General features: G+C 42.1%; 1 protein-coding gene across 1 annotated transcript; it reads right to left on the bottom strand.

The window, feature by feature from the left end:
• Positions 1 to 24,828: 24,828 nt before the first annotated feature.
• On the bottom strand, positions 24,829 to 26,778 carry SIX6 (SIX homeobox 6). Its single transcript, XM_037501976.1, has 2 exons — positions 26,129 to 26,778; positions 24,829 to 25,071 (listed from the first exon to the last, which is right to left on the bottom strand). The coding sequence occupies exons 1-2, from the start codon at positions 26,698 to 26,700 to the stop codon at positions 24,903 to 24,905; spliced, it is 741 nt and encodes a 246-aa protein (XP_037357873.1). The 5' UTR covers positions 26,701 to 26,778; the 3' UTR covers positions 24,829 to 24,902.
• Between the last annotated feature and the right edge of the window lie 907 nt (positions 26,779 to 27,685).

The following is a 27,685-nucleotide window of genomic DNA, read 5'->3' as shown; positions in this document are numbered from 1 at the left end:
GCTTCATTTTGCAAATAAACAAAGAAAACAGATATAAAACTTCCCCATAGCTGGTGTTGGAGATCTGAGTGTTTATTTTAGGTTGATGTTGCTGGTATTACCAGGTAGCTGAGTACATACAGCTACCCTCACTGTAATAGCTCATTGTGGGTGGTCATTTTAATATGAATTGTATAAATGTCTAACAACAAAAGGAATAGTTTTTCAAAATGAAGTTGCTTCCTTTTTTCCTTTTATTTTCCTCTTCTTGAAATTCCAAATGGCATCTGTTCTCTAAGAGTTAATTGGCATTTTTTTTAAAAATGAAAATAGTTAATTATGGAGGCACAGAAAGCCTCTCTTTAAATCTTATATATTTTATGGACTAAGAATATGTTAAGTAAGCAAAGACTGGGTTTTTCATCTATGATGAAATACACAAATCTTACTTTCCAGGATATTGATATGGGTGTTTCAGTAATCAAGGCTTTGTAATGATGCCACCTACATGATTTTAAGTATTTTAATCCCATTAGGAATGTTTTTCACCTCTCAAGTGTTTTGGTAAGAAATGGGTACATCAGAGACTAGTTCCTTTGAAATATTATTTAAGTGGAACTTTGACTGAAGTAGGCTGGAGTGATTTTCACAGGCACCTTTTCTCACTAGAGTTATGTTCTGTACCTTTCTCTATCTTCAATTTATATTACATTACATTTATATAAATTTTTATATAAAGTCATTCTACTGCTTCAAACAGCTGGTTTTTATTTTAGTTAGGATTAGTCACACTGTTCTTTGGCCTTGGACTTTGTAAGAGTTTTGGATTGAGAGACAGTTCTTGGAAGCTGTAATTTTGTTAAAGTTTTTTTGGCTCGCTAAATTCACTGTTGTGGTTCTTGACAGATGAAGGGTGTGTGTGAACTGGCTGTATTTCTTTGTTGTATCAGGCAAACTCTCCTCTAGTGACTTAATAAATCAGTTTGATTTACTTTGTGAATGTTAGACTATTACGTAGACTCCTATAAAGAAGTTGGGTAGTTTTGAGTGCTTGCAGATTGTTTTAACACTGTAAGATGCCTCAAAATGTCTCTAAGTGTGTACTGATATAAGATAATGCAATTAAGGTTTATGAGCATTTGTAAGATTATTCCAATTTTCTTGAATGTTTGCATTTGGATAATCTATTTAAGGAACTGTCATATATATATATCATAATTTATCCTACAGATAAGCCCATTAAGAATCACTTAATTTTCCACAATGGAAGTTTCCAGGAATATTGTGCCTTTGTATATCAAAGTTGGTTTAATTTCTTGTATTTAATCAAACCAAAAACTAATGTTTTGCATTGCAATGTGCAGAGCTAGTTGGTAGAAAACATTTAGTATTGATGTTAAGTTTGATTTATTTTTCCACCTGAAAATTCCAGTGGGTTCTTTCACTTGTCAGATGTTTGTTGATTTTCTGCCGGTGCAGAAATGCCTGCCCATGTTCAAGGCTGGGATAGCTTGGGAATGCACAGATGGAGGGCAGTCTCTTCTCTAGAGCCCACAGTCAAGAGGATGTCATTTGAGTAAGCAGTCTAATACAGTGTGCTAACGGGCTGAGCTGGACACTGTTGCTTAGAGCGAATTCCAGTAGTTTCCTCCTTCTGTCCAGAGAGAATCAAGGGACAGTCTTTCTGGTCTTTTCCCACCTGCAACTTCTCCAGAAAACTAGTGAAGGCTCCATGATTCAGAGCAGAGGGATGTAGGCTTCTGATTGGTTCTTGAGGAAACAAAGCAAAACAGAAAGCAGAAAGCTTTGCTCGCGAGGTGGTGCTGCTGCTCCACTTAGAGCAAGAACTGGCCGGTTCGCTTGAATTCTTAGACTGCTCTCCTTGGCTTTCTAGAACTTTCAATTCATAGGTACATTTATTTTCTGAATGAAAAGACCTACTTCATCTCTGAAGTGCTATTCATCTCCCAGCTTACAAGGGAATGCTTTTGCTTCCATTGAAGTTATCAAGCGGGAGTATTCTTGAGAAATATGGTATTTACTGCTTGAATGCCCAAGGTTTTTTTGTTTTGTTTTGTGAGTTTGGTTGGCCTAAAAAGTTTTGGAATGGCTTCAGCTATTGAAGGGGTTTTTTGGAAGGGTGGAATGAAGGCAGGAGAGGGAGGCCCCGAAGCACTGAATTGCATTAGAGAATTTTACAATTGCTGCAGTATTTCTGGTAAGAAAAGTTATTAGGTGTTTATGGATGTTTCAAAAGACCAAGGGAAAATAAGCAGATTCCATGTTAAAATATCCACTTGGGGACCCTTAACACTCAGAACAGAACCTACACTGGGAATGCTGAGGGGTGTGATCAGTGTAAAGCAGCAGTTGTTTCTAACATGGGGGCATTGGTTGGCTGCAGTCCAAGAGGAAAGGGGTCGCCAGGGCATTCCCAGGGGCCGATGGGTTGCCAGGGCCAGGTGCATCAGGAATATGGGTTTTCTTCCTACTGAGTCATACCAACTTCTTTCCAAATAGAGAAAGCCCAGCTTAGTTAATGGAGGACTCTTTCCTTGTCTGCCTGCTTTAGGAAGTGTGGCGGAAAGCAGGCTAATGGGAAGAGGTGGAAAACCAGAGTTCCATGAGGGACACAAAAAGGAAATGTTTCAGGCTAATAATTTTGGGTTGTTCTTTTAGAACAAAATAATCCCTTCCAATTCCCATTAGAGATGAGGTTGCTTGGAATTATCTTTTGTTGTTGTTGTTTTTGCACGACAAGTGAGGGAGTGGCCTTGATCCAGTCCACTTCTCCGTCTGACCCACTTGGGAATCCACAATAGTAGAATCCAATTCTACTATTACCAATTTAGCATTTGGCCATGGACTACTTTACATTCCATAATTAGAGTATTATAGAGGGAAAACTTGTTTTTGAGGTTATATTTAAGAGATGATGAAAATTGTGTCAGATATTCTTTTCCATATAGTGTTTTGAATAAGTGGTATGAATAATGGGGGTCAATGTTCATCTCTTTCTATCTCTTCAGTGGGATGTAGTGAACAGAGTGTCCTGCCACTTCTCATGATACCGTTAGATGTGTATTATAATGTATTATGGAAAGAACTTGTATTCATTCATATTATATCAAAGTTTAAATAGTACACTGTGTATGAGTCATGTATACAACACTAAGATAGGCCTGTAATCAACATTGTAATTTTATATTAATGTATATGACTTCTATTTATTGTGTGTAGTGGGATATGGGGGGGCAATAAAAAGATTTCTACTTTGTAAGGCCTAGAACTATCTAAATCAGTAATTATATATTCTAAAGTTCATTACTTTGGCCCACTCTATAAAATTTTTTTAGATACTCTATTTGATATATCCATAAATTCAGGACAAAGTTATGAAAAATTAAATGAATTAAGCAATACCCAACTTAAAATGGGTTTTGTTCCAAATGTTTCTTTTAAACCTTCTTGTAAATCAGAATGTATTTCTATTAAATGTATTATATATGTTGTTAGTTTATCTGAGCACCCATCAAAAGCTCAACTCAAACATGAAGGTTTTTGCAATTAACTCCAACTTGATTTCTGGGTCTTGGAGGGAAGAAGCCTTGCAGCATAGATTAGAAGAAAGAAGAGTTTTTCTGCTTTTTTGAAGCAGAACAAATTCTAGGCAAAACATTTTTAAATAAGAAAAAATTTTGTCAATACCAATTTCCTTTTTGCAAACTTCTGTCAAGGATGCAGGGCGCCCATGCCATCCTAAATGCTTCCCACATTGTGATACCCCAAGCAAGTGTACGCTCGTATTGCTCCAGGTTCTAGAGTTACCCACCCTACCCACTGTATTAGTGATTTAGAAAATGTGATCATTTCACCACCTGCATTCAAATCGCCTGGCTTACTTGTTAAAAACAGATTTCTGGATCCCACTCTAGACTTGCTGTCAATCAGAATCCTATCCAAGGACGGGGACTGGGAATCTATCTGGATTTATAATTCCTTGAATCATATTTAGATTGTGCCTCTGAAATGAAATCTCTTCTTTCATTAAAGAGACTATAGCATACAATATTATTCAATCTTAAAAAAAGAGATTATCCTATTTATGACATTGTGGGTGAACCTGGGGCAGGGGGAAAAATGGGAGAGATGCTGGTGAAAGAATACAAAGTTGCAGCGCTGTGGGATGAATAAGATCAAGGACTAGTGATTAACTTAATGACTATTGTCAATAATACTATAGTGAATAATGGAAATTTGATGAGAGTGGATTTCAGGTGCTCTCAACCATACACCAAAAATGGTAACTATATGAGGACATGTATCTCTTAATTAGCTTAGCTGTAGTATTATTCACTATGTATATTATATCAAAACATCTTGTTGTAACTTTAAATATACACAATTTTTCTTAAAAAGTTGTCTGCGGGGGCACAGTTAATTGGGTAAATCAATGTTTTTCTAACTTTGGATATATCAGAATTCCACGAGGGTTTTCTAAAGCACAAATTACTGGGTCCTGAGCCCAGAGGATTTGATTTAGAAGGTTCTCAGGTGCCTCATGCTGCTGACATGAGGACCACACTTTGAGAACCACTAATCTGTTTTGCAGATTCTGAAATCCAGAGACATTTGCATTTTAGAAAGAGGATGCTCAGTAACCCACACGGATCTCAGAAAACAGCTCATTGTGAAATGAAGATGGGAAGGATATACATGGTTAAGACTGTTGGGTGAAGGCGTGTGTGTGTGTGTGTGTGTGTGTGTGTGTATTAGATCTAACTATGCATTTGTCTGGATTCCTCCCTACTAGACTGTTTTTCAAAACTTCTTTTTTTTTTTTATTTATTATTATTTTTTTTAATATTAAATTTTATTTTTATATTCCCCCATACAATTGCAAACGCCCCATTCTGACCCCAATCCTTCCCCTCCCGCCCCCCACCCCCAACAAGTGTCTCTGGTTCATAGTTTTTTGTTGATTTTGATTTTCACTTTCTTATATTCATTTTCCTGGTCCCTTATTTAAGTTTTCTAGATTCCTGCTATGAGTGAGACCATCCGGTATTTTTCTTTTTCTTTTTGGCTTATTTCGCTGAGCTCACAACTTCTTTTTAACTTCTCTTTAGCCCCAAATTTTCCCCCTAGTAGTTTCAGTTGCAATGATAATAAGAATATGAAAACCGAGTGAACAGATGTAAGGCACGGAAGTTAATGCCTTTTCTGGAATTGTTCATTTCTGGAAAGCTATTTTGTTCCAGTTAAAGTTTCCATTAGAATTTTACTTTGGCCACCAGAGGGCTCTCCTAACATTGTTTAAACTGATTCTGCCACAGTGGAATAGAGAAATGGCTTAGCTCTAAACCTAAAAAGACTAGAGTGTATGATAGAATTTACAATCAGGTGATTTCACGCTATTTTGATCATTAGGTTTTCCCTGAAAAAGTAGTAAGATTGCAAAATTAGTAATAAGTAAGTAGAAAAGAACAGTGGAATAGGTAACAATTAGGGGGGTTCTGCGTTATTTTAAGTTTTCCTTGAAATTATAATAAAATTTAAAAATTACTTGGTGAGTGGAAAGAACAATAATAGGTAAAAAACCAATAAGTAAATAGAGATATGGAAGTATGAGTTCTTACTGTGGATTTTGTCTAATATATAGGTATGATAATTGCCAGATATCAGATATTTGGGGCAGGTATGTAAGAATGAGTTCTTAAAAGAGACTTTTATTTCAGACTCAGAGAGGTTTTGTTTTGTTCTGCTGTCTAGATAAGGGAGACTTTATTTAGAGTTAACAGTTTGTAGGTAAGATTTTTTTTCTATTGTGGTGGGGTTATGAAATATGAATCCAAAATGTCTCTACACAGTGGTTCTGTAGTTCAGTCTTTTATTAGACTTGACAAAGTGAGGGTGTTTTCAAGGCAAATTAAGATGTTTAAGTAGACAATAATATTGCTTAGAGAACAGTTATTTGTGGGGTCTTAGAGACAATGAATACCACATTGAGAAAAGACATACATATCCTAGCTATTCCAAAGAGACTTGTTTCTAAAAAATAAAGTAAAATACTTAGTTTGGTTTAGTAAAGAATGGAATCAAGGCTAGTTTCACAGGAACGTGGCCTGGACAGTCACACAGGGCCCTGTGCTTAGAAGGACCCAGTGCTTGGTTCAATACTCTAGTCATCTTGAATTCTTAATAATTTTTGAACAAAGGGCTTGTAGGAGCAGGAACAGGGCACTGAGCAGGTTTTCTATGATCTAGCAGACCGGGTAAAGGAGGAGTCAGTCCTCAGTAGCTTTTTGCTTTTATCGGGGTTTACCAGGTACACAGCAGGCAGGGGTACAGGGGGGGCAGGAGACTGGCAGGCCTCCCAGCCCCCAGCAAGTCTTCACTCTATCTGGGCTCTCCGGCGTTCTCTCTCTCCCTCTCGGCTTCTGCTGCTTCTTTCTCGACTTCTCTTTCAGCTTCTACTGGCGTCCTCATGATGCTGCCCTTAAAAGCCCAGAAAAAAAACCTGAAAACTATCTAGCTGATCCTGAAAGGAATAGATAATTATCTTCCATCCTACTGTTTAGCGTTTCTCTAGAAAGGCAGTTCTTGTCCTTGGTTGGATATTAGACTCACTTAGGGGGGTTTTGAAACAACCAATGCTCAGGCCCTCTCCCAGAACAATTACACCCTAATTTTTATTTTATTTTATCTTATTTTCAAAGATTTATTTATTTATGCATACAAGAACTGGGGTACAGGCCAGAGTTGTAGGGGGTGAGAGGATTCACCAGAGACAGAGTGGGGAACAGACAGGCAGATCTACTGAAAAACACTGCTAAGGGGAGCCATGGGTGAGACAGGAGAGGTCTGCTGCACCATTTGGGTTGCTCCCTGGTCAGTTGGGGAATCAAACTCGTGCTGCAGAGGCTATGGATGGCTTCATAGTGGTGTGCTTAACCCCTTGTGCCACCAGGGAGTTCCACACCCCAATTTTATAAGTGGGCTCCAGGCACTAGAATTTTAAAAAATTCCTAAGGTGATTCCAGTGTGCAGCCCAGGTTGAGAACCACTGTAAATTTGACACATCTCATTTTCAGAACCTTCCTTCTTTACCAATCTACTTGGATTGCTCTTGCAGCTTAATGGACTTGGAAGATTTTGGCTTCTTCACACAGGCTTTAAGTGTGAAGAACATAAAGAAGAACAAAACTACGGAACTCCCTGGTGGCACAAGGGATTAAGACGCAGCACTATGAAGCAATCTGCAACCACTGCAGCACAAGTTCAATCCTGGGCAAGGAAGGTAACCCACATGGTGCAGCAGACTTCTCCTGTCTCACCTGCTACTCCCCTCAGCAGTGTATTTCAGTAGATCTGCCTGTTCTGCTCCGCATTCTGTCTCTGGTAAATCCTCTCATCCCCTGCTTCTCTGGCCTGCACCTCAGCTCTTGTATGCATAAATAAATAAATCTTTTTAAAAAAGGTTAAAAAAAGAGCAAAAATATATGAAACTTGAGTTCTCTAAATAATGTATTTTATTTTTATTGCTTACTTTAAACATTGTTGCATTACAAAGAAAACCATCTTCCTTAAAAATAAGGTCTAATCACACCTATTCCCTTGTAAGTAGCAAATGAGCACACTCTGGGAGGAAAAACCTCAGGTATTTAGTAAGATTAAAACTGAAGAGGGAAGTACATGGACTTTCCTTTGCTAATAGCTGAATATTTCCTAAATACCTTGCCCTGGCTGGCCCTGCATCAGGTTTCATTAAATGCTTCTTTTTCTATCTGAAGGTTTTTGGGACACTAATTGTTTTCTCCTCATGAGTCACCTGTGGGCTTTTGCAATAATCTAGAAGCATCTGGTCCCAATCCTTCTGGATTACAGGAATTGAAGTTCCCAATTAGAGACCTGGGGTCCTGCAAGGGCAAATCCTTTTACCTTAATTCACTGGAGGCCTCCTCTTAACAGAGCTGCTTTTGCTTCCTTCAACTTTCTTGTTCCCTTACAAAACTGCACAAAATGAATTGCTTTCTTCTTAGTTTGTCTTTCTAAAGTTATGCCTACATGCAGGTAAATTAAGGATTAATTCCAATCCTAGGTATTTTACTATAAGATTTATATTAATTCGTTCCACTTGTTTAGCTTTGAATTGAGCACTGAGCTGGGAAAGAATCACTTAATAATAAAGTAATTAAATGTTTAATGAAAATATTAGTAAGCTGAAACCCAAAGGGAGATGAAAAACAGAATAATCCTTTGGCTCTCAAAGCCCAAAGATTCAGACTCACAGGGAGATGACCTTTTACTGCTATTGTTTATGACCAAATTAGAAATAAAGTTTGGGGAAGTTAAAGTTTGAAATAAGATATTTTGATATTAATAACTGTCTCTTTAGCAATAAATAGGAATCTAAATAATTTATCTATAACTTCAAATTTTGAAAAGTGGATTTGCTCTTTAAATGAAATTGAAATGGGTATTTTTTTTTCATAGACTATCATTTAATGAGCACCCACTCAGGTGCTTTACATATACTATCTCTAAACCTCACAGCAATCATGCAAAGTAGGGATTTTCCAATTAAAAAAATTATGATAAAATATTTAAACCTTTTCAAGTATACAATTCAGTGGCATTAAGCACGCTCACATTTTTATGTAACCATCACCATTTTCCATATCAACAATTTTTTTTGGATCTTAAATTGAAATGCTGTTCCCATCAAATAATAACTCTCTATTTCTTTCTTCCCGGCTATTGGGAAGCACTCTTCTACCTTCTATCTTCATGAATTTGACCACCATAGGGACTTCATATAAATTAAATCATACAAAGTTTGTACTTTTGTGTCTGGCTTGTTTTACTTGGATATTTTTAAAGGTTCGTCCATGTTGAGGCATGCATCAGAATATTATTCTCTTCTGAGGCTGAATAATATACCATTGTGTGTATATTCCACACTTCCTTTAGGCCCTCATATATCCATGGACAGCTAGATGGTTTCCACCTTTTGGCTGTTGTGCATAATGACGCTTTGAACATTGGTGTTCAAACAGCTGTTCTTTTGGGCCTTCCTGGTGGCGCAAGGGGTTAAGCACTGCACTATGAAGCAATCCTCCACAGCCATTGCAGCAAGAGTTCACTCCCAGGCCAGCCAGGGAGCTGCCCACATGGTGCAGTAGACCTCTTCTGACTCACCTGCTGCTCCCCTCAGCAGTGTACTGTACTCCACTCTGTCTTTGGTGAAACCTCTCACCCCCCGCATCTCTGGCCTGTACCCCAGCTCTTGTATGCATAAATTAATAAATATTTTTTAAAAAGCTATTCTTTCAATTCTTATGTGTGTTTACCTAGAAATGGAATTTATATATCAAATGGTAATTATCTCTCTTTTTTTAAAGATTTATTTATTCATACATACAAGAACCGGGGTATAGATCAGACGTGTGGGAGGGTGAGAGGATTCACCAGAGACAGAGTGGGGAACAGAGAGGTAGATCTACTGAAATACACTGCTGAGGGGAACAGCAGGCGAGTCAGGCAAGATCTGCTGTGCCATGTGGGTTGCTCCCTGGCTGGGGATCAAACTCGTGCTGCAGTGGCTGTCAATAGCTTCATAGATTGTGTCTTAACCCCTTGCGCCACAAGGGAGGCCCTCAAATGGTAATTCTAAGCCTAATTCTTTTTGAAGAACCATCAGACTGTCTTGAAGGCAGAAAATATTACATTAGTGCATCTGATTAAAAAAAAATCCACTACATAGAATATTGAGGTAAAATTCAACTACTTAATGAGTCAACAGGACTAGATCTGTGTCCTTGGTTTGTGGCTTCTGGGTCAGGTGTAGAATTAAGGGAAAAGTCTCTGAAGGAGATGTAGTAAGGAACTGATCTTCCTCTTCCCTGTGGGGCCTAACCAACAAGTGGCCATCCACAGTTGTCTCTCTCCTACCATGAGTATTCCAGAAAAAAGGAAGTTCTTTTGAAAGTATGTACGTAGATTTATCTTTCTCAAGAAAACTAAATCCTAGTATCTTTCTTTCTGGATGCTGGAGGAGCAAGACCTAATTTCTGATCAGACAGCAGAACCACCTTACTGTTGGTTTGTATGTTCTCCTGATCGCTAAACCAACATGCCTTCTTGTTTTCCTTGATATCTCAGCAGGAATCCCATAGGCACTTCAAACTCCACAACACCAAAACTGAGCTCAGGACCTTTATTTATGCCTGCTTTTCCTCCAGTATTCACTGTCTTAATAAAGGGCACTGTGGAAACCATACCTTAGCTATTATAAATAGTGCTGCAATGAAATTAGGAGTACATAAAATTAGATGGATAATTTAAGCAGAGATATAGAAACCATAAGAAAGAATTAAAATGAAAAACCAAAAGGGCCTCCCCGGTGGTGCAGCGGGTTGAGCGCTGCACTGTGAAGCTGTCCACAGCCTCTGCAGCGCGGGTTCGATTCCAGGCCAGCCAGGGAGACACACACATGGCATGTCAGACCTCTCCTGTCTCGCCCGCTGCTCCTCTCAGCAGTGCTTTTGGTATGTCTGCCTGTTCTGCTTCCCATTCTGTCTCTGGTGAATTCTCTCACTCTCCTGCGCCTCTGACTGTACCCCAGTTCTTGTATAAATAAATAAATCTTTAAAAAAAAATTAAAAAACAAGAAAATTTGGCCTCCCCGTTGGCAAAGCGGGTTGAGTGCTGCACTATGAAGCTGTCTGCAGCCTCTGCAGTGCGAGTTTGATACCTGGTGGCCAGGAAATACCCACATGGCGAGGCAGACCTCTTCTGTCTTGCCCACTGCTCTCCTCAGCAGTGCTTTTGGTATGTCTGCCTGTTCAGCTCCCCATTCTGTCTCTGGTGAACCCTCTCATCCTCCCACTCCTCTCGCCTGTACCCCAGCTCTTGTATAAATAAATAAATCTTTAAAAAAATTTAAAAATAAAAAAACCAAGAAATGAAAAATACAGAAACCGAAATGAAGAATGCCCCTTTTGGACATATCTGTGAACTGACCTGGACAGGGTAAACAATCTGCAGTTTGAAAAAAATGTTAAGAAGGGTAAATTATTTAAAATATTGAAAGAAAAACCCATAATTCTAGAATTTTGTATTCAGCAGACATATCTTTCAAAAGTGAAGGGAAATGAAAACTTTTTCAGACAAGCAAAATTAAGGGAATTTGATGACTGTAGACATACCTTGCAAAAAATGTTCTACAGAGAAAAGGGAAATGTTAGAGGTCAGAAATGCAGATCTACATAAAGAAATAGGATTAGAAAAGGAGTAAATAAATTAATATAAAATCTTTTATTTTTCCTAACAACTACAGATAATAGTTTGTTTAAATTAATAATAGCAATAATGATTATAGCTTATAGATAAGTACAATTAATCATGGTAGAATAAGGGACAGAAGTGAGGAATTGGGAATGCTTCTACTCTAGTAGAAGGTATTTTAACTACCTGCAAAGTAGTAGTATTATTTGAAAGTGGACTTGGATCAGTTGTAAATGTATATTGTACTTCTGGAACAATCACTAAATTTTGTTTAAAATTAAGTATGGTTTATATGTTGAGACACAAGAGAAAATAGAATCACATAAATTTCTCAGTTAAAACCAGAAAATGAAGAAAAAAATGAAACAAAAGAAACCAACAAAGATCAACAGCAATGAATAGAAAAGTTACAAATATGATAGATAGTATTGCAACTATATCAATAAATGGGAGTAGCCTAAAGATACAAATTAAAAGACAGATTGTCACAATGGATAAAAAAAATAAGTCCTAGATATTTGCTGCTTGCTAGACACTTATTTTATTTTATTTTTTTAAACTGGTACCACTTTTTAAAAAACATTTATTTATTTATGCATACAAGAGCTGGGGTACAGGCCAGAGGTGTGGGAGGGGTGAGAGAATTCACCAGAGACAGAGTGGGGAACAGAACAGACAGATTCACCAAAGTACACTGCTGAGGGCTGCAGCAGGGAGAGTCAGGAGAGGTCTGCTGCGCCATGTGGGTTACTCCCTGGCTGGCAGGGAATCGAACTCATGTTGCAGTGGCTGCGGATAGCTTCATAGGTTGCATCTTAACATTTGCACCACCAGGGAGGCCCCTAGAAGCCTATTTTATTTTATTTTTTTAAATAAATCTTATTTTTATATTCCCCATACAACTGCAACCCCCTTATTTTGACCCCAATCCCTCCCCTCCCCACCGCATACCCCCCATAGACTGTCTCTGGTTCATAGTTTTTTGTTGATTTTGATTTTCACTTTCTTACAGTTATTCATTTTCCTGGTCCCTTATTTAAGTTTTCTAGATTCCTGCTATGAGTGAGACCATCCGGTATTTTTCTTTTTCTTTCTGGCTTATTTCGCTGAGCATGATCCCTTCCAGCGCCATCCATGTTGCTGCAAACTGCATGTGTTTATCTTTTTTGAATGCTGAGTAATATTCCATGGTGTATATGTACCACATCTTCTTGATCCAGTCATCTATTTTTGGGCATTTGGGTTGTTTCCAAAGCTTAGCTATTGTAAACAGTGCTGCTATAAACATAGGGGTGCAGGTGCTCTTTGGAATTGATGTTTCTGTGTCCTTTGGGTAAATACCTAGGAGTGGAATTGCTGGATCATATGGAAGCTCTATGTTTAGTAGAAGCCTATTTTAAATGGAAAGTCTCGGGTAGATTAAAAATAAAGGGATGTGGAACAGAATTCAAAGTCCAGATATAGGGCCTCCCTGGTGGCGCAAGGTGTTAAGATGCAACATTATGAAGCTACCCGGAGCCATTGTAGCATTAGTTCAATCCCGGTCAGGGAGATAACCCACATGGCAGAAGAATGTATTTAGCACACAACAGTTACATGAGTTTAAGAAATAATTCAGAGGCAACACCATGCTATGTTTTGCCTCAGAGATTCAATAGTAAGAAATAGTACATTTTAGGAGGTCTCCCTGGTGGCACAAGGGGTAAGATGCAACCTAAGAAATTATCTGCAGCCTCTGCAGCATGAGTTCGATCCCCAGCCAGCCAGGGAGCAACCCACATGGTGCAGCAGACCTCTCCTGTCTCACTTGCTGCTCCCCTCAGCAGTGTACTTCAGTCCGTCTGCCTGTTCTGTTCCCCACTCTGTGTCTGGTGAATCTTCTCATCCCCCACCTCTGTCCTGTACCCCAGATCTTATAATCATAAATAAATAAATCTTAAAAACAAACAAAAAAGAAACAGTACATTTTAAAGGAAACTAAAAAAAAAAAAAAACCCAAAATCTTTGATTAGGAAATGCCACGTTAACAAGTAGATAAAAATGAAAAACCAACATGCCAGTGGTGATTCCTGATGACTCAGCAAAAGCAGTCTGGTAATTCTAGTACAGGTTGTTTTTTGATGTCCTCCTCAGTTTTAGGATAGTTTTTGTTGCTTTTTTGTTGAGGAGGGGATGAAGAAGGACAGAGGAAATCTAATGTTTTTCATTTAGGAGAATTAAAATTATGCAAAATTACTTTTCTTGGTTTTTGCAGTATGACTAGCAAATGAAAATAAGCACATGTCTACTTGGCACACTCTATCACACCTACCCGGAAGCTTAAACATGCAGGAGCCCTCTCTTACAAAGAATGTATGGACTCTGGAATAGTTGACAATAGATATATTTTACTTTTGCTCTTATAATAATTTTAGACATAGAATTTTTGCAAAGATAGGACTAAGATTTTATGCTTCCCCCTGGTTCCTCTAGTGTTATCTTTTTAGGTAACTATTGTACAATTGAAAGACCAAGAAATTAACATTTATCAATGACTATTATCTAAATTAAGTGCTTTATTTAAAGTTCACCAGTTTTCCCCCAATGTCCTTATTTTCTGTTTTGAGATCCTATCTAGGATTCCACATTGCATTTAGTTGGGGGTCTCTTTAGTTAATCTGTGACATTCTTAAGTCTTTCCTTGTCTGTCCTAACCTTGATACTCAATTTGGATTGAGTATCCAAATTTTGCATTTATGGCAAAAAACGCCATCTAAGTCACCTAGTGTCCTCAGGACATCATAACAGAGGTCCATGATGTTGATGCATCTTATTACTAGTGATGTTTACTTTTATTGCTTGGTTAACTTGGTTGTGTTAGCTTAGGTTTCTTCACTTATAAGTTACTATTTTCCCTTGTGTAATTGATAACTATTTGGGATATTTCAAGAATAAGCCAAGGGCCTCCCCTGGTGGCGCAGGTGGTTGAGCACCGCGCGCTGTGAAGCTGTCCGCAGCCTCTGCAGCCATGGTTTGATCCCGGCCAGCCGGCGAGGGTCCCTCCTCTCCTGTGGCGCCTGATCCTCCCCTCAGCACTGTATTTCGTCAGTCTGCCTGTTCTGTTGCACGCTCTGTCTCTGGTGAATCCTCTCACCCTGCCGCGAATCTGTCCAGTACCCCAGTTCTTGTATAAATAAATAAATAAATCTTAAAAAAAAAAACAGCCAATATCTTGTTTCTTCCCAAATGTTTGTCCACTGAATTTTGCATCCATATGTACAATTTACCTACAATAATTATTACTGCAGGACTTACCTAATAAAACTGATGTTTCAAATCATGAAACTCCAGGGTCTCCCTGGTGGCACAAGGGGTTAAGCACTGCACTATGAAGCAATCCGCAGCCTCTGCAGCATGAATTTGATCCCTGGCCAGCCAGGGAGCAACCCACATGGTGCATCAGACCTCTCCTGGCTCACCCGCTGCTCCCCTCAGCAGTGTATTTCAGTCAGTCTGCCTGTTCTGTTCCCCACTCTATCTCTGGTGAATCCTCTCATCCCCCGCATCTCTGCCCAGTACCCCAGTTCTTGTAGGCATAAATAAATAAATCTTAAAAAAAAACCCAAATCATGAAGCTCTAGAAAGAGTTTATGACCTAAATGAAGTCATATAAACCACTATGATGGATAATGCTAATAGCAATAAAATTAAGCAGGTTTTTGAAATCAGTTTTATTGAAGTATAATTTACATACAGCAAATTTCACCCACATGAAAGTATAAATTTTGATTAAGTTCTAACAAAAGGGCTCTGTGTTCTGGAAGGAGAAACACTAATTTTTAGATAAAGAATTCTGAGTTCTCTGTGATCCTTTTTTTTTTATGAAATAATTTTGCTTGAACCCTTTGCATTTAGCTCCAACATTACTGTCATTATCATCACCAGGCCTGTTTGCTTCATTTGTTGAGACCTCTGATAGTGCATATCATCTTTATCTCTGAATTCTTTGAGCTATCACATTTTTTTAAACCAGAGCATGGTGCTGTCACTATACATATTAAGAAAGTAGGTTTTTCCTTTCATCTTGTACGCAAATGATCTATAACCAAATTAATGCTACTTTTATTTATTAACGTATTTAGTTTTAACTTAACTTTTGAATAGTCAGTGATTCACCTGGTTAAAAACATACCAAGTATACAGTGAGAAGTCTCTCACCTCTGTCACCTTCTCTGCTTCTGCTTAGTTGTTCCCCCAACTGGAAGTCACTGTGTATAGTTTACTTGTATTATTCAAAAGTTTACTTAGATATGAATAAATATGAATATACTGTCTCATTTTTCCACCTTTAAAAAATCTCTGGCACATTTATTATTCACTATTTTTTCCTAGTCATGAGTGGGCCATTTCTACTTTAATTTTTTTGCTGTAAAAGACCTTTTTTAATAACTTTAGATTATTCAGGCTAAAATATCTTGAACTGAAACAAGGAGATTACAGGTGTCTTTTAGTTATGTTCATTTATTCATTCATTTAATTCATTCATTCAGCAAAGCTCTATTGATTTTCTGCTGTGTCAAAGATCTTGCACTCATTTCTAAGCTGATTACTGAGATTATGAATCTTGCTGTTGAAGAATATAGATATAGTAAGATATATTTGACATGAAGTTAGGTAACTAAAAGAGATATATGACATGCCAAAGCAGTTCACAGAAGGCTTTAAATCAGTTAAATCCTAGGATCCAGGAAGGCTCTGGGGAGAAAATGGCCTTTGAATTGAATCAGGAAAGTTGGTTCTATGTATCTGTGGAGACAGGGTGAAGAAAAAGGAAGAACATTCTCTGTTATATCTTAGTACTCTTGTTTGAATGTGACAGAAACTCCAAGTAACTTAAAGAAAAAAAGAAGTACAAGGGCAATAGTAACCCAAATCTACAAAGACAAGACTGGAGCTAGCTTCAGTGTCAACAACATAAAAGACTGCATCCGAATGAGCTTATTCTGTTTCTCTTTTCTCCATCCTGCTGTTTCTTGTAACAGGTAATAGAGTTGCCAACAACTTTGGCATCATATTCTTACCATTCTCAATCCAAGTGTAAAGAGAAACAGTGCCCCACTGCTTCCAATTCAGAAATTTCTGGAAAGAACTGGCTGAGTTTGGGGGTTATGCCCCAATGTGAATTTGGAAGAGAGATCCTGTGATTGGCAGCCTCATCAGAAACACACTGAATGTGAAGGAACATTTCCCTAAAGGTGCTGCCACCAGGAGAAGGTAGGACCCGGCACAGGGCAGGCACAAAATACAAAGGTTCATTTACATTCGTAGCATGAACAAAAGTGTGAAGGCAGCAAATTGCAGGTCATGGATGCTCTGACTATGTTGAGAAGCTCAGTTATGTTTCAATAGCAGGGCTATGTTTCAGAGAAGTCAAGCATGGATGGTGCAAAATTTAAGGAAATACTCTCTGGTGCCAAGCCTGAACTTGTAGGACCCTGAGTAACAGCGCCTCCTTAAATTTTGTTCCTGAGGCCCCCTGCTTGCCTTAATCCAATCTGTACCTGTTTAAAAGGAAGGGATGCCCAACAGTGTTGAAGATCAACAGGATGAGTAGTATGAAGATCAAATAAAATGACCTCTGATGGACAGTTTTGATGCAATTATGCAAGTAAAAGTCAGATTTGCAGGGGTTAAGGAGAGAGCATGTAGCAAAGAAACGGAGGCAAAGAATGCAGGCTATTCTCTTATGAAGTTTGGTGATAAGGGAATGATGGAGAAGAATTTGCAACTTAAGGGAACATTGGCTGACAAATTTATTTTACTTCATTTTAAATATTGGTGATATGTGACACAAAAAGCAGTCATCTACTTCCATGGAATGATTTGAAGCATTCCTGGCTCTCTTCCAACCAAAAATAATTTCTACTAGACCACTAGGGATGTCTGAATTGCTACCATTAGTGATGTGGGGTTATTGAATTAAAGGATTATCTCTTAGCAGTAAGTACCCTCCCAGGTCCCCATCTGTAGGTAATTCATTAAGCTTTTAGCAGCTATTTGTGTGTTGATGTGAATTGGCTTATCTGATTTTTTTTTCCTTTGGCAACAACTGAAAATAGATTTTGATAAACAGAGGTGGAAGAGCACTGAAGGGTTTTTGACAGCTAGGGATGGGGCACCAATAAGGAGACAGGTGAAGAACCCCCTAAAAGGAAAGGTAACCAGGTTCTGATAGATTATCTTTCTACCTCACAGTTCTACTCAAGGCCAGCTTTCCATCTGCATTCTTCCTCTATCCATCAATGACTCTCTTAAAGACAGCTGTTGAGTAGAACCTTGTTAAAACTCTCTGGGAAAAATACATTATCCCAGACAACAGAAAAGGGTACTGCATTTGGAGACAGAAAACTGTACATCTCATCAACTACTTCCTGGGACCCAGGTTAAGGTAGAATTACATTGAAGTAAATGATGCCTAAGTTTTAAGACACCTTACCGGTACAGACTGCATCTGTGGTCTGGGGGGAGATCCTAGCAATATGTTCATATTACCTTGCATTTTTGAAATATTTGCAAAATCAGATAATTTAACTATAACACACCACTGTCTCTTTCCACTCTTATCTATTCTTTGTCACATTTCCCTGGTGTTGGGTGGCACATTTTTGCAATACAGAAGTTAAAAGGGAGTTGAGGGCCTTCCTGGTGGCACAAAGGGTTAAGACACAACCTATGAAGCTATCCGCAGCCACTGCACCATGAGTTCAATCCCCGGCCAGGGAGCTACCCACATGGTGCAGCAGACCTCTCCTGATTTGCCCCCTGCTCCCCTCAGCAGTGTACTTCGGTCAATCTGCCTGTTCTGTTCCCCACTCTGTGTCTGGTGAATCCTCTCAACCCCCCCCCCCAACACCTCTGGCCTGTAACCCAGTTCTTGTATGCATAAATAAATTAATCTTAAAAAAAAATAAGGGAAAAGCGATGTTCCAGTCACTAAATATCTATTATCAGGGTCAATGTGTTGGTGGGGTGGGAAGGATGTCCTGTAACAAATGCTAGGTGTTCTATATACAATATCCCACTAACAATGTTCCACTTTGCAAATGTGAAAATAAGGCTCAAAGAGTTGATTGACTTGTTCAATTTACAATGGTTTTAAGCAAGGTCTGTTTGATCCTACCTACTCAGGTGCCAGTCTGTTGCCTCATGCTGCTTATCCTACAGTTTTCCTTTTTCTATATGCTTGTCTGTTTTAAATTGAGTCTAGCTCATACAGTCACCATTGCCTGCAAAAATGATTTTGTAGATCAGCTGCTGAATATATACTCATAGATCTTTAGTTAAAATGCGTATATTCTCATGACTTTATGGAAAATCAGTATATGCAAGGCAATAAAAATCTGCTATAAATGGTGCTTAATTTAAATGGACAAATGTTTAATAGGAATTTTAAATATCTGAAATGCATAATAAATGAGTATGCCACCAACCAGACTGATCATGAATTAATACATATGATCTGATCTTAGATATTTGATTTCATCTAGAAAATTCAAGACTAATCTCTTCAGCCTGAAAAAGAAAATATTCTCAGGTTGCAGATTGATAGTGCCAGACCAAAATGGCTTTCCAAGAAGATAGACAGATAGATAGTCAAAACTCAAAATTATAGTTCACTGGTTTCTGTCTATCAATTTGAAAACTGAGATGAGTTTGTAGCCAGTAGACCTTCACCAGGGTTTCTGTGATTTAAGATTTTAATGAAAACTCCGGGGTTTTTCCCTGGAGTTAACCTAAATGTGGCAGTGGGATGCCCATGTACTGTCTTAAAATTGAACGCCTTGTCTGAGTCTACGATTGTGTGTGTGTGTGTCGTGTGTGTGCGCGCGCGCATTTATTTTTAAATTTGCAGGTTGAGTTTAAAGGGGGGGGTAGGAAGAGATAAAAAGGGTAAGTTATCTTAGAAAGGAGAATGCCATTCTAAACTTCTATCATTCTAGAACAAATACTAGGTATTATATTGTATAGGATTCAGAAAGTGCAATAACTAGAATTTTTGAAATATGAGATGATGCTTACCTTAGTTTGAGAAAGTCTGTGTATGAGAAAAGATAATTTTCATTTTATGAACCCAAAGCCACAGGGGATTCTGAAAAGCCACATGCCTAGAGGCAGAACCATCCCAGTGAATCTGAGGTAAGAGCCAGTAACCTGAGCTGGTAAGGATTACCAGCTGGTAGGATAAGTAAACTGCGGATCCAGTCAAAACTAGTCCTCTTTGTTGTTCAAAGAGGAGCTAGGCTTGCTCCTCCACTAAATCGGCAAAAGCTTCAAGGAAGATTCATTAATTCATTTCGTTCTAAAATATCTATTGAGCGCCTACTAATGTAGGCCAGGTACTAGAAATATAAAGATGAATAAGATTCACTTCTTGCCCTTAAGGAGCTTACACGGGGGGGGGGGTGGTGGTGGAGGAAGGACGGGTCAAACATATAGAAAAATAAACGCACAAACGTATTACGAAATTTAAAACAGACGTTTAGGTAAAATACAGTGGAAACATTAAAAAGGAAGTGGAAAAAGTCTTTGTTGGGAGCCGGCTGGATGGAAAGAAAGTCGAGGTAGGGTAGGCTCGAAGAATTGACAGGTGAGCTGTCGTGGCAGGGGGCAGCGACCCAGCCCAGCGGCCCGGCTGGCGGAAACCGCGTGAGCAGAGGCCCCATGGCGCGGAGCTGCTAGTTCTGCCCCGGGCTCGCCCTCACACCCCTTTGTCTGCAGACAAGGAGGCGAAACCGGTTCGTTCCCCTACATTAGAGTAGGTCTGAATAACTTTAGGAATATAAATCCTAAAAAAGAGAGCTGCAAGGCAGACTATAATAACCTTGGCTGCATAATAAAAATGGGCTGAAATGGGAGCCGTAAAATTTCTCAAAGAGGGAGAAACGAAGAGTCGGGGGCTTATGGTCCTCAGGGCGCCCTGGCCGCGTCCCAACCCGGACAGTCGCCCCCAAAATTGCCCAGACGGTAAAGTCCTCTTCAGGTGTCAGCGCCCACAAACCCCGCTCTCCGCGTCTGCCTCCTCCGTCCCTGCTCCAGCGACTCGACCGGCACCGACGCGAAGGGTCGACGGCGACCTTGGCTGTTCTCCCGCCTGGCTGGGCCACAGCGCTCGCGGCGACCCCCCCAGAGCGCGGCGCTCCGCGGGTTCGAAGCGGGCGTCCCGGGTGCAGGCGGGACCGCAGCATCTTGCTCAGGCTGAGCGCAGACGCGCGCGGCGACCCCGGCCCGGGGCTCCGGGTCCTTTACCCGCCGCGCCGTCAAAGGCTCGAGCGCGAGCGCGCGTTTGTGTGTCTACCTCCTCGCCTTGGATTCAGCTCCAGTGCCCCCCGTAGTTTGGAGAGGTGTCCCTCCTCGAGTCCCTCGGGTCAGGCAGCCTAACAATAGGAGTGGCTCGAGGCCGGGCCGTCGGGGGGCTCCCGGGCGCGGCACGGAGAAGGCGAGTTGTGGTTTCAGTAACTCAGAGTCGCGATTGGGATTGGGACCCCGGGGGGACCACCCGCCCCCAACCCCCGGGGACCGTGGGCCTTCGCAGAGAACCCATTTCGGGCCCTGACTCCTTGAGAAGGGCTGCCTCGCCCAGGGCCCCGACGGGCCGGCTACTCAGGCACGCACCACCTCCCGGGGGGCCTCCAGGGCGCCGCGTCCCAGCCCGGTGGGGGCGGGGACGCGCCTCGGCGCCCCGGCCCGGCCGCGGACAATGACTGCTTCTCCCCTCTCGCCGCCGCCTCCCGACACCGCCCCCCTCGCAGCCCCCAGGCGAACCTATTAGCCATTGAGGCCGACAAAACCCCGCGGCCCCGCGCATTGTCCCGCGGAGCGCCCGGCCGCCGTCATTAGCCCTGATTACGCGGAGCCGCCCCGCCGCGCCGCGGGCCGCCGGGCAGACCCCGCGGGCACCGCGCCCCGGCCCCGCCGCACAAAGGGAGCGGAAGCCGCCCGCGCCCCCGCGTCGGGCCTGAATAGGGCGAAAAGCTGCTGCTCTGCTCTGCCCGCCCTATTCACGTTCTCTTTGGATACATTTTTTTTTCCTTTTTGTTAAAATTTGGGAGAGAGAACGAGGTCAAGGAAGATTTTGCTTGAGCTCTTTGCCTGTCATTTGTTTAATGTAAACAAAGAGCAAGTCCTCTCCAGCCCCAGCCTCCCATCCCTCCCGCCCAGATTTTTATAAACAAGCTGGGGAAGGCGGCGGGTGGAAGCGGAGTGGGTCGTTCAAGTGACGGAGACTGGAACGGTGGCATTTGGGGGACAGGAGCCGTCGCGCTTTTGGTGGAGATGCGGGTGGTTGTAATATTCATAAGCGGTAAAGTTGCCCGAGTTAGAACCAGGGCAGGGGAGGGTGTAAAATCCTCTCATTGAGCAGGCCCGGTGAAATGTAAAAATGTAGTTTCTTTCCACTCCCCTGGTACACGTGCTTTTTGGGAAAACCCAAAAGAAAGGAACCCTTTAAAAAAAAAAAAAGCATCTTGACCAGAGTAAAACTAATACGAAAAAAAAAAAACAAAACAAACAACCTTTACAATACCTGTCCGTGGGAGGATTTGGACCAATTAAAAGCAACTGAATCTCTGTGAAGATTTTGATCAATTTCCAACATGTGGTAGTCAAAGAATTAATTATTCACAAAAACAGGGGCCAACCCAGATAAACATTTAAAAATATTTTATATAACATTTCACCCCTAAGAGACTAAAAGGAATTATGTAAATAAATCTCCAGGTTGGTGAAACAGAATAGCAGAATATACTTTATATGTAATCCTTAATTTAAGCATATAGTAAATGTACTTTAAAGACTTTCACCAAAGAATGAAGAAAAATCCTCTCTCTCTCTCCTTTCTCTCTCTCTCTCTCTCTCTGTAATTAAGCATTATTTAAAATGTGTTTTCTAAGGAGAAAGTCTTATTTCTAGGTGAATTCTGTTTTCTTGAGAATGCATAATAGACATTTCCTTCTGCTTTTAGGCACCATTTGAACTGGTGAGTAGGATAGATTTTTAGAATCTATAATTCCTTTACATCATTTCACTAATTCTTTCCCTTTCCTCTTGAATATGGAGGTGTCAGTTTAAAAGATAAAAATTGTCAACTAACTTCTCCAATTTGAGTTCTGGAGAGCCCGATTTAAAAAGGGGGTGGGAAGTGTGACTGGTAAGCAAGATTGAACATCCCTATATTTTTCATTGAAATACAATGAAATGAATGGCAGCGCAGGGCTAGGCTGAAGCAAATGAGACCCTAAGAGTGCTTTAAGGAGGCACTCAATCTCAGATGCCTTGCATTTTCCTCATGGAGTCCAGGAGCTTCTCCTTGGCACTTTAGAAACAACCAGGGCTCCATGAAACAAAATAGAATTTGGGGACGCTCTACCACGCTAGCCTTTCCAGACCCACAGAAAGCCCTTTGCTTGCTTTCCGTTGCTTGTTTCGAGGGAAGAAGACCAACTTAATCATATAGACTTTCCCACTCCTTCGATCTAGAGCTCTTGTACAGTAGTTTTGATATCAACAATTCTCTGGATAAAGGCTACTGTATACACAGTGACAACCATTTATAAAACCTACGTGAGGTCAAATCTGTTTAAGTGATTTGGAAACCCCCAAATCAACCCTTATTCATGTCATGGGCTTCTCCCATATATTGCTTTTTGTCTTCCGTGACTTCACTTATTTTGGGTTGCATTGCATTTCAACACTTGTACCCAAGTAGGTTAACCAGTTTCTGAATCCAAGAACATCTGCTAAGGACAGAGAAACATCCATTGAGGGCTGAGGGTGGCTTGAGAAGGGAAGTTCAACTCAACTGATTTAAAGATCAGTGTCAAATTTTATAATAAACAAACATTTCATTAGAGAAAAAGCTTACAGAATCTCTGGATAGCATTTATTTTCTCTAGTGCAAGGAGAGTAGCTGTGTGTATGAGTGTACACACTTTGGGAAGGCAAATTAGGTCTTAGGACTATTTGATATTTTCAAGTGAGGCCATTACCAGGATAATGGGTTCTGGATGATGTTTTATATTTAATACAGAGGTCATATTTTTAAATAATTTCTATGCAGCCTTCTAATTCATCTCCATATATGATGCCATCATATCCTTATTCCCATTTCAGTATTCCTTTTATTGAAAATAATTTGTTTGATTAAAAATGGGTTCTTTAGGGCCTCCCCTGGTGGCGCAGCAGTTGAGCACTGGGCTGCGAAGCTGCCTGCAGCCTCTGCAGCGCCTGTTCGATCCTTGGCTGCTGACGAGGGTCCCACATGGCACGACAGACCTCTCCCGCAGCTCCCGCTGCTCCCCTCAGCAGTGTGTTTCATCAGTCTACCTGTTCTGTTCCCCTCTCTGGCTCTGGTGAATTCTCTCACTCTCCCGCTCTTCTGACTATACCCAGTGCTTATATAAATAAATAAATCTTTTTTTTTTTAAAGGGGTTCTTTAGCAAAAAGATGCTAGTCTAGGTATTAAACCTCTCTTATCTTCTTTTTTCTTATTTTAACATGAGTTTAATCCTAAATGTAGTGTATTCTTACTCTAGCCTAATCATGAGTACCTACTGCTTTTGAATGACCTCAAAGGAGATGGAAAGTCTTTCTCATTGCACAGTCTGTGTCAGAACAGTCTTGCATTTTATAAATGGGACTCACTATTGCATCCCAGAGTTTATGACTTCTTAAATTGTTCCTGAAAACTACTGATATGTCATTAAAGTGAGTGTCAGGTGAACACACCATATTTAGCCTGTGCTGGCATGTGGGGAGTTGTCTTATAGGGGATGCTCATGTTGCCAATTTCTAGGTTTAAATATACATACATGCATATAAACATACACACATATACAAACACACATACAATTTGATGAAGGAAGTGGTTATAGGACTACTGTGGGCAATTTTTAGAATATACTGAGACATCAGAGAAGACAAAAGATACAGAGAGGACAATTTGTATAAGGGCCCCTGCCTGCTTAGTGAAGAGAATGGTTGGTTTTGTTTGTCAGGGTTTTTTGTTTTTGTTTTTTTTTTTAAGGAATCTGAGCACAGCTCCCTTAATTAGGAAAGATTAATCACCAGTTTTTATTGTTTGGCTTCTTCACACAGAACCCATGACTCCACCCTGTGCCTTTAGAAACAGCAAGTTCCCAATATATAGAAGAAACTACCTCTGGCCAGTCACTTAAATAAGTAAATAAACAGCATATTTATGTTTTGTTTTAAAAATTTTAAAGCAAAAGTTTGTATATATATATATAAACGGTGTCCTTTCGACGTGAAATACCCAATGGAGATTCAGGATAGCATTCAGCGTGCAATTCGGGTTCTATGGGCATCTTTTCGGCACAATCCTTGGGAAAAAGCAAAGCAAGGAAAACGTGGCTCTAGGTTGGGCCTCACTGCCAGGTCCTGTGGTGGCCACTGGACCCCGCCAGTGGAGCCTGTCCAGAGGTGGGGCGGGTGAGCAAGCAGGTCCCCGGGTCTCTGGCCACCGGGAGCCTGGTTACCTAGTTTCACAAGTGCTGGGTTTGCTTGGTCTCTCATCCTCCCTCCACTTTGTCTCATTTTTTACACCGGATTCTGTTCCTGAGCGTGCTGTGTGGGCAGCTCAGATATCGCACTCGCTGTCGCTGGAAGTGATGGAGATGGCCGAAGTGGCTGCCTTGCTGGATAGGCTGGCGGCGGGACTGGCTGCGGTGCCCAGCACCTCGGGGGTGCCCTCTTCCTCTGCCCTTAGCACCCGCCCAGAGCCTTGCGACAGGACCTGCTGCTGGAGTCTACGGGGAAGGGAAGGGATAGGAGTCACAAGTAGTAATGCAGCCATCTGTGGCCTCCCTCCCTCACCCTCCAACAGTGTTTCCCTTGTTGGCAGCTCTCCCTCAGATTTGGGCAGTGAAAGTGGGTAAGGTGACATAAAAGAGGCCAGGCAGGTGTTGGTGGTCGCCACTTGGTGCCCCATCCTTCCAGTCTTCTCTGCCTGTTTCCCGCATGTTGGGGGTGCTGGGTTGCAGGGCCATTCTCTGTTGCTCACCACCCTTGAGAGACTAGCAATACTGTCAGGTGTGGGTGATAAGGATAGATTAGGCTCTGGGTAGGGGAACCCCTTCCCAGTCTGTGTCTGCCTGAGGCCCACACCTGTGTCAGAGACTTCTAGGCTAGCTGGGTCCAAGTTAAAGGCAAACCCGACTGCCTAAAGAACTGCATGGAGCTTTTGGATCTGTGAAGAAAAGGCTGGGTTCTTGGCCAAAATATCTGACTAATTGAGAGTCGCACAGTGGGTATGAAAAACCCCAACTATCTAGTTTACTGTTTTAAGACAGGGCTGGTGATTAGTGCAAGAGGGGACCTCCACTTCACACTTCTTAGAAAGAGAAGCCCATCAAAAGGTGATGAGGGAATCATCTGAACTTTCGTGAGGGAATCGTCTGAACTTAAAAAATGACAACACACTCACAAAACAACACTAAAGTGCCATCTTGCTAACAAGTTAGACTTCATGTGATAGGAGCCCAGAACTGTGCTGAGTTAGCTTTGAGCCAATGTCCCTAATTATTTCTGGGACTTTATTTTTTATTTCTTTCCGCCTCCCAAAGCAGCCTTGGTTTGGTGAGAAACAGTTGTTGGACTGTCCCCCAGGTGCCCAGAAAGGAGAGTGGAGAACCAAGAGCAGGGAAGGTAACTCCCACCCCAGATCCCAAAACACAGAAGGCTCATAACCCAGACAGACCCGTTCCCCACTCGTATGGAATCTAAGTCCCAAGGGCGCCCAGGGTGCTATTTATTACCCGCCAGCTCCTCGGTGAGAGTAAAGCGCAGAGGCCTTTAGGTACCAACCTGTTCTTGGCTGCAGCCGCCCGGTCCCTCTGTCGGCGGTTTTTGAACCAGTTGCCCACCTGTGTAGGGGTCAGTCCGGTTGCCTGGGCAAGCTCCCGTTTTTTGCTGGGGTTGGGATATGGGTCCTGCAGGTACCATTCCCGTAGCAGGTGCCGCGTGCGCTCCTTGAAACAGTGCGTCTTCTGTTCGCCGTCCCAAATGGTGCGTGGCAGCGGGAACTTCTTCCTCACCCGGTACTTGTCCACCGGCCCCAGGGGCCTTCCGCGCAGCTTCTCAGCCTCCTGGTAGTGCGCCTCGAGCCACAGAGCCTGCAGCTTAGCGTGCGACTCCTTGGTGAACTTATGATTTTCCAGGATATGGTAGAGCTCGCGGTAGTTGCCACCGTGAAAGGCCACGATGGCCCGCGCTCGCAGCACCGATTCATTTTTATTGAGGGCCTCGCAGGCCGCAGGGGCCACGGGTAAGGACCAGAGGAAGCGACCCAGGCGCTCCACGTCGCCGCTCTCCTCCAGAGTCTCGCATACCCCGGCCACTTGCTGGGGGCTGAAATTCAAGAGTGGTAACTGGAACATCGAGGCAGCACTGGCGCCGGTGGGGACGCTGAGCCTGGAGCGGGACGCGCAGTGGGATGCCTCTGGCTTCGGCCTGGCGCGCCAGGCTCTCCTCGGTGAATCGACTCGGGCTACCCGGGAGGCACCTGGGCGGCGGCTGCCCTACAAACGCCGGGAGCGAGTGGAGCGCAAAAGGAATGGAGGAGGTGCAGGCTTAGCCGCGCGGGTTCAGCTCCGCTGCGTTAGGGCAAGCCGGCGGGGCGAGCGGGCGCCGCTACTGGGGTGGGCGGATTGGCGGCTCGGGCGCCATGGAGACCCCCTGTCAGTCACTGGTCCTCTCTGCCAATCAAGACTGCGACCTGCGCGCCAGGGACATTTCAGCACCTCCCCGCTCTCGACAGCGCCCGCCGTTCACCCGTGGACTTTTCCTCAGTTTTTGCAGAACCTGGAGGAGGAAAAGACCGCGAACGGCTGTGAGAGTGGCAGCGTTTCAAACCCCATCTCCCCAGCCTCGTTGCTCCTTCCTGTCCCTCCATCCCCACCCCCAAAGGGGCAGTGATGCTACGGGAATCCACTGTGGGACGATGAGCTGCCTGGGTCTAGAGGTCTCCAGAGGACAAAGAAGACGGGGCCAAATCTCAATCCTCCTGAATTCGCTGTTTCATTGTAAACGAAACAGCAAACCTGGCGGGGAGCGCGCGAATGGGAGGGAGGGGAAATGGATCGTTTCATTTCTTCCCAGCACCTATCCTTCCGCGCCTTAGGTCCTTTTCTAGCTGCCAAAGCACCCGAGTGGGAAGTGACTCTGAAGCAGAAGGACCGGGACTGGGGATCTATAAGGAGGTCAGTTTGGATTCCATCCCCACCTCCAGACATTCCTGAAATCATTTGAATTACCAACTGGGACGCTTTTACACCTGATAACACAGGTGTAAATCTAACACTCGCAAGACAAGGGGGTTGCACCCAAATAAAGTTTTTACTTTTTAGAACCCCTTCCCTCCTC

The sequence above is a fragment of the Talpa occidentalis genome, unplaced genomic scaffold, assembly GCF_014898055.3.
Source record: "Talpa occidentalis isolate TD23 unplaced genomic scaffold, MPIMG_talOcc4v2.1 talOcc4.11, whole genome shotgun sequence".
In the NCBI taxonomy this organism is placed as follows: domain Eukaryota; kingdom Metazoa; phylum Chordata; class Mammalia; order Eulipotyphla; family Talpidae; genus Talpa; species Talpa occidentalis.
The sequence above is the reverse complement of the archived record's forward strand: the minus strand, read 5'-3'. Positions and strand labels throughout refer to the sequence as shown.

Coding starts and splice junctions, on each gene's coding strand:
- SIX6 (XM_037501976.1), bottom strand. CDS start 26,700: ATGTTCCAGTTACCACTCTTGAATTTCAGCCCCCAGCAAGTGGCCGGG. Junction 25,072..26,128: donor GCGGCTGCAGCCAAGAACAG/GTTGGTACCTAA, acceptor CCTTCCCCGTAG/ACTCCAGCAGCAGGTCCTGT.